Source organism: Marmota marmota, unplaced genomic scaffold (genome assembly GCF_001458135.2).
Source record: "Marmota marmota marmota unplaced genomic scaffold, marMar, whole genome shotgun sequence".
Classification (NCBI taxonomy): Eukaryota; Metazoa; Chordata; class Mammalia; order Rodentia; family Sciuridae; genus Marmota; species Marmota marmota.
In genome coordinates, this window is record NW_026000244.1 from 1,713,960 (window position 1) to 1,721,130 (window position 7,171).

Consider the following 7,171-nt stretch of genomic DNA (forward strand, 5'->3'; position numbering starts at 1 on the left):
GGGGAGGGTGGATAGTAAGGGATAGGAAAGGCAGCAAAATACAACAGACACTAGTATGGCAGTATGTATAAACATAGATCTGTAACCCATGTGATTCTACAATCTGTACACGTGGTAAAAATGGGAGTTTATAACCCACTTGAATCAAATGGATGAAATATGATATGTCAAGAGCATTGTAATGTTTTGAACAATAATAAAAAATAATAAAATAAAATACAAAAAAATAGATTGTCAAAGGGCACCTCATGTGACTCATCCACAATACTGAATATTAAGGACAATTTAGCTGTAGCTTTTCTCCTTCTTTGCATTTTCCATGGGAAAATTCTGCATTTTAAAAACTTTAAATTAAGTACTTTGTTGCACAGTTTCTGGAGATATTTATTGGTCTTTGGGTTGGCCTCTGTGCTCATTTATCAATAGCACACTGCTTTCCTTTTGGCTTTAAGTTTAATAAAAGTCTTGATATTTAGTATTATTTGGAAATCTTTGCTGAAACATTTCTAACTCTTGTTCATGGTCCTGTTTTTTTTATTTTTGTTTTTCTTTGTGTTCCATGATCCACCTGATGTTTCACCTCAAATCTAATTAATGGCTTAGAAACTTTTTTCTCATCACATGCAAAAACATACTAATTTCTGGATTTTTTAAAAATATAAGAATTAGGTAATGAGAAATTTCCATAAAAACATTATGCAGAAGGCATTATAAAACAATAATCTATACTTAATGTTTGTCCATTTGTAATACAATGTGAAAACACCTTAGTTTTCTTTGAAAATAAAAATTTATGCAACAATATTTGGTCACTAAATTATTGTTCATATTACTTGGTCTCTACATACATATACACATGCCTTGAAATTCTTAAGATTTTCAGAGATGAAATTTAGAAAATTCAGAATATCTATAATTCACAGAATTAATGTCTCATATTTTATATTAATATGTGTGAACAATGCTTGTTGCATTTGTGAATGAAACAGAGAGCCTCAGCAAGGATTAGTGGTTGATCATTAAATCTTATCAGCAACAAACTACATAAATAACAACAACAGAGCAGTTGTTTAGGTAGCAAAATGAGTAGTTGCAACAAGATTTTGCATCTGCATAGGCTTTATTTTCTCATTCTGTGCTGCCTTTGCATTTTAATTTTTGGTGATGACAGGGTAGGCTAAGCACACTTATATCAAAGAACCTCAATTCCAGCACAGTAGTTTTTAGATCTGCATGAATGTGAGAATGTCTAAGGAAGCTAATAAAAATAGAGCCTGTCCTAGGATGTTGCACAGAAGCCACTGGTAGAAAGCAAAGGTGCCTCTTGGGGTATTAACATGTGTAGAGCCAGAGAAGCAGTACTCAGCTATGATGTGATATGCCCCCCACTGAGGTCACAAGCAGTGGGAGCCAGCTGGTCATTATAAATTAACTTATAAAGTCACATCCAAATATATATATATATATATATATATATATACATATATATAAATCCCCACTGCCAAGGATGTCATGACTACTCTCTGGGTTTTAAGGGTACCTATTACACATGTTCTTATAATCAACAGATCCTCAGTTTATATATTCAAAACTGGAATTCTGGGCTCCCTATTCAAATATGTTCCCTCCCAAGTGGTCTCCATCTCCTTTGATATGTCTATACCTACCTGGGCTCAGATAAGACAATGGAGTAATTTGTTTTTTGTTCCTTCCTTTCTCTGGACTGATATCTGGTCCATAACTTCTGATGCCAACAGTTCTTACCTTCTCTCGTGCTCCAAATTAGCCTGCAAATGCCCAGCTTGGCTCAATAACTAAAGCAACGTCTTAGCCGGTCTTGCTTCCAGAAAAGGCATGACATGGTGGCTCAAAGCATGAACCACACTACTGTTGTGCATCCCCAACATGCCCCTTTATAGCCAAATGACTTGAGGGAAGGGCCACTGTAAGAATAACATGGATGCTGCCATCTTGAATCACTGCCACCATGACTGTGTCAGGTTAACCCAGTTGGGTTTTCCTGTATAGTTAACCCAGGATGCTACAAATAGAAACATTTTAATTGCATTTAGAACTTTCTAACTAAGCCCTGGCACCAGGAGTGTGCCTGATTCCTAGCTTAAGATAAGCCAGGTACAATTTGGCTTTGATGAAGTCACTTTTATCTTAATTGGTCTTGCTGCCACCCAGGATCATGCTTCTGTAAGTTCTCCAATTTATTGCACCCTCCAATCCTGGATCTGTTGGCCTCACCTCTTTCTCTGGTCTCAGGACACCTTGGAGCCAGTTCTCATACACTAGGACTGAATTGTCCTGGAATATGCACCTTCTGCCCCCATTCTATCATAGCCTTCCAAACACTGCAGGTACCCTCCGTTTCCAGGGCCTTTGTACTTGTTAATTTCCTCTTACTAAAGACTTTTTCTCTGTTTTTCTCAGAGCTGGATTTTTTTCAATGAACTTGAGGAACTTTCTAAATGAGTGCTTTCTTAATCCCTCTATCCAAATTTATAATTCACCTGTCAACAGTCAAAATCCCCTTTTCTCGCTTTATTTTACTTCAGGGGACCTGCTGCCCTATGTTGCATTGCACACGTGACTCACTGACTATGCTAATGTCTGGTTCCCCACCCAAAAATGTGCACTCCACAGTGCTGGGATGTTATTCTGCTTCACTCCCAGCTGTATTTATAGCAGTACCTTGTTGTCAAATGTTATTAGACACTTTATTGCAACTCCTCAGTATTGTATCTTTTCAAAGATGTTTCTTCTGGTCACCCTGGGGAAGGAAATGATATTCTCACCACATAATTTTCAAGTCCTTGACCCTGGGTATGAATTGACCAGAGTATTAGCAAGCTGATTTTGCATTTTCTCTCCCATAGGCAGAGGTCCTTTATTAAATTTATGGCAACAAAACTAAGCTTATATTAGTTATATCACTATGTCACGTATTAGCCCAAGTTAACCGATATCAAAAACTGTGCATCTACTTTTTTTTTTTTCATGTCTTACCATTTAGACTATAAGTACCTCTGCTTTCTGGAAGATGTTGTTAAGTTTCAGTCTTAGAAGGGTAACAGCAATTACAAAGAATAAAATCAAGTTAGTATCATTCCATATGATTAAGCATTAAAACAAAATGCCTTTGAACCAGTGGTATATCCAAAGGGACTTTATATATTTGTACAACTATCTTATCATGGCCTGAACCACATGTTCACCTATGATGATTAAAACACTTTCTGTTCACTACAATCAAACTGTGGACAGTCAAAAAATCAATTTCCAAGTCTTCCCTGTGACAGCAAATGTGTTTCTTTATAAAGGTGACCTACCTTAGCCTTACCAAGTCTGCTGTGTTAGTCACCTTTCTGTCACCACAACAAAACACCTGAGATAATTAACGTATAAAGAGTAAGGCCCACTTGGGCTCACAGTTTAGGGGTTTCCAGTTTAACATCAGGAGAACCCCATGCTTTGGGTCCCTGGTGGGTGTGCCAGATGGCAATGCTGTGGAGTGCCTGGAAGAGCACATTGCTGTCATCAAGCTAGGAATCAAAAGAGGAAGAAGAAGAGACAAAGGTCCCACAAGCTTCTTCAAGAGTACGTCTCCAGAGACATGAAGATCTTCTCTAAGGACCACTTCCATAATGTTCTTCCAACTCCCAGTTGTGCCAGTATGGAAACCAAGCCTTCCATACATAGTCCCTTGGGGACATTCAAGACCCAAACTGTAGCGCCTGTTAACAGTTTGTTAGCAAAGCAGATACAGACACCAAAACCTTACTGATCATGGAATGTCCTTGGGATTTTCTATACTTTTCTATGGATCTTGGGTTTTTTCAATAGATGGATCTTGGTATTTTTCAATAGATATGGATCCTGTGAGCAGGGTTAACACAAAATTATGAAAATCTTTAGCATGCCCTAGACGTCAGTGATAATTAAACTCCTAAATAATAAAAGAGAAATGTATAATTGGGATGCCACTATCTTTTAAAAACTTATTTGTTCCTGCCTGATCCGCAGTAATGAAAGCAAAACAATTAAGACACTGAATAACTTGAAAGCCTGGTATCATCTCTGGCACTGACAATATCTAGGAAGATCTCCTTGGCTGTTTTCCCACATATTTTATTGATCACTCATCTTTTGGCAAAATTAAGCCAGTGCATTTCTCTCTGCAATCACACTGCAATGTTTCTGTCAGTATTGATGATAAAATGCTTGCCCCAAATTCTAAAACAGCTAAAGGCACATTCATAGCAATGCCTTGAGAGCTCTCACACTTGACTGGTACACACTCAAAAAGGAATATATATATATATATTTCATCTTAATGCTAATTGCATCGTATGATTAGTCACTGCCAAAATGTTCAGACTTTGTTTTACCCATGAAGAGGTAGTAGGTATAAAAACTACATCAGGATTTTTTAAGCTATTTGAAACTTTCATAAATTAACCCATGGATAATTCCTTCCTTGTGGAAGTTACAACTTTATCAAGACAGTATATAGTAGTAATAACAGGGATACCAAATTATAGCTAAGTCATAATTACCTTAGTATCATCTAGAGTTGATTTTTTTCTGAGAATTATTTCAGATGTGTAGGGTCAAGTTATGCAGAGATTGAAGTACCTGTTTCTATACCATTAGGGTAATACAGAAACAGTTCTCCAAAGGAGGGCTGCCCCTTTTGGTTGGTGAAATGATGTTGAGAAGGAAAGTTTATGCACAGACACAGTTACAAAGGAATGGACAGTGCTGTATGTTCAGAGAGGCCATGGCTCACACCAATTAAGTTAGGGTAGTTATCATCCACTAGACTTGATTTTTTGAGCTCCTATACTTGCAGGAGCATATGTCACATAGAAAGAGTCAAGGATTTATGTACAATATGTATTTACTGTTATCTACCACAATTATTTTAAAACTGATTTTCTAGGTAAAGAAGCTATTCCTTACACACTGTTGCATATGAATACATGGTTACATTAAGTACGTATGTTTAGAAACATCATTTTTTTCCAGAAAAATTCATGTGATTATGTGGATCTAAGCAAAGCACTCATTTTTTTATATTTATTTTTCAGTTTTTGGTGGACACAACATTTTTATCTTATTTTATGTGGTGCTGAGGATCAAACCCAGCGCCCCGTGCATGCCAATCGCATTACCGCTTGAGCCACATCCCCAGCCCCTAAACAAGGCACCTTAAAAGTACAGAGTAGAACGGTGGTTTCTGGGGATGGGCAAGAGGGAAATAGAGATCTGTTCGTCAAAGAGTGCAAAGTTTCAGATATGAAGGATGAATAAGCCCTGATAATGTAATGTACAGTGTGATTATAACCACACTGTACTCATTATTTACTAAGATAGTAGATCTCAAATGTCTCACCAAAGAAGAGAAAAAAAAGAAAGAACTATAAATGGCATAGGTGATGACTATGCTAATTGGCTTAATGAAGACAAGCATTTCAACATGTATACATATTTCAAAATATCTGGTTGATTACTTTAAATATATATAATTTTTTGTCAATTATACCCCAATAAATCCAGGATAAAAATATATATTTTAGAAAGATTCAAAGACAGCAAAAAGCACTTTTTCATAAATTTAGAAAGAGAATAGTGGACTGGGAATGAAGCTCAGCTGTAAAGCATTTGCCTAGCAGGTGTGAGGCCAAAAGCTCCATCTACATCATCATGAAAAAAGAGAGTGAACATTCTCTGAAGTTTTTGACATTTATGGATGTAAAAAATCATTCATCCTTTTTGCTTTAGACTAATAAGCAAAAGACTTAGTGGTAATTATTTCACAAGGAAAGAACATTTCCAGAAAATAATGACACAACTCTTAACCACCACCTTTTAACTGCTTTATAACATTTTTTAACACTTTTTGGCCATCACATTACAATCACAATGCACATCTAAATAAGCATGTCAACTTAAATAAGCAAGTTAAATGCTTGACTTTCTTCATTTTGGTTTTGTACACAGCAAACACACATAGGAATTTAACTATTACAGAAGAGCTTAACATACCTGTCATGTTGCAGTACACAAGAGCTGGTCCCAGAGGGCCACTTCCATCTGAGTCTATGAAGTAGAAGCCTGAAGAGTTTCCTCTGTGCTTGTAAGCTTCACATGATCGCTCATACAGAGCTGCAAAGAATACACAGTATCACAGAGGGGCTGTGAGGGAACGGGCTCCTCTCTGCTGCTCATGGCATGGGACTTTTCTCCCATGACATTCATCCTGCCATTGCCCTTGGTCATATCTTCTCTAGGAGGGTGTTCTTCCATCTCAATCAGGCAGCAGAAAGATTCAGAAGCACAGAGTGAAAGATTTGGAGATACTACTGTGAATCAGAATCCTACACATTCTTATTTTCAAAATCAAGCAAACCAGACTTCTCGTCTAGTACAAGTTCTACCTCATAATATTTTTAAGCATCTCAAGTACACCTGCCTAAATGTTGTTATTATCTAATAATCATTGATTTTTTTAAAAAAACTTTACTCAGTAATTACATCTTTTGTTCACTTAAAACAATTCATATTTAAAACACATTTTTTCAATGAGTTGAATTTTACATATCAGCAACTTTTAATGCCATTTTAAATTCATTCCAAAAAGACACTTCCTTAAATGCTTTGCAAATTGAAATTTAAAAAATCAAAATATTGACATGACTTTTTAAAATTTCGCTTTATTCTAATTCATGACTGACTTTTTAATTTGTACACAAATACTTTGCTATGTACAAGGCAAGAGATTAAAATCTGCAGATGTTAAACCTAATTGATATTTAGCAATTTTAAATGAGTAGTCAACCTAGTGTGGGTCACACATTGCCTTGTCAGGAAACCCTTTGGAAAGCCTCAAATGCAGTTTACAACTGCTAGGAAAGAAATGCAAAAGCCAGATGAAGTGTCCACAAAGACAGACTTGGGCAGTGGTTCAGCAAGGGACACAAGACAAGACATACTAATAGGATATAAACTTAGGCCTTTCCACAGCGATGGCCCTTTCTCTCTCTCTCTACACACACACACACACACACACACACACGTGTTTATATATATTATGTGTGTATATTTTATATATGTACTGATATATAACCTATATACATTATGTAATATATATATATATATA

General features: G+C 36.3%; 1 protein-coding gene across 6 annotated transcripts in view; it reads right to left on the minus strand.

Annotated features, from left to right (window-relative positions):
* The window catches only part of LOC107159601 (contactin-associated protein-like 3), a 235,193-nt gene that overhangs the window by 62,871 nt on the left and 165,151 nt on the right, over positions 1-7,171 (minus strand). For 5 of the 6 annotated variants that reach the window (XM_048796272.1, XM_048796267.1, XM_048796268.1 and 2 more), the window contains one exon: positions 6,058-6,177. The exons of the other annotated variant lie outside the window; for it this stretch is intronic. In XM_048796272.1, the coding sequence (XP_048652229.1) occupies positions 6,058-6,177 (120 nt within the window). The remainder of the gene's footprint in view (positions 1-6,057; positions 6,178-7,171) is intronic. 6 annotated transcript variants of the gene reach the window in all.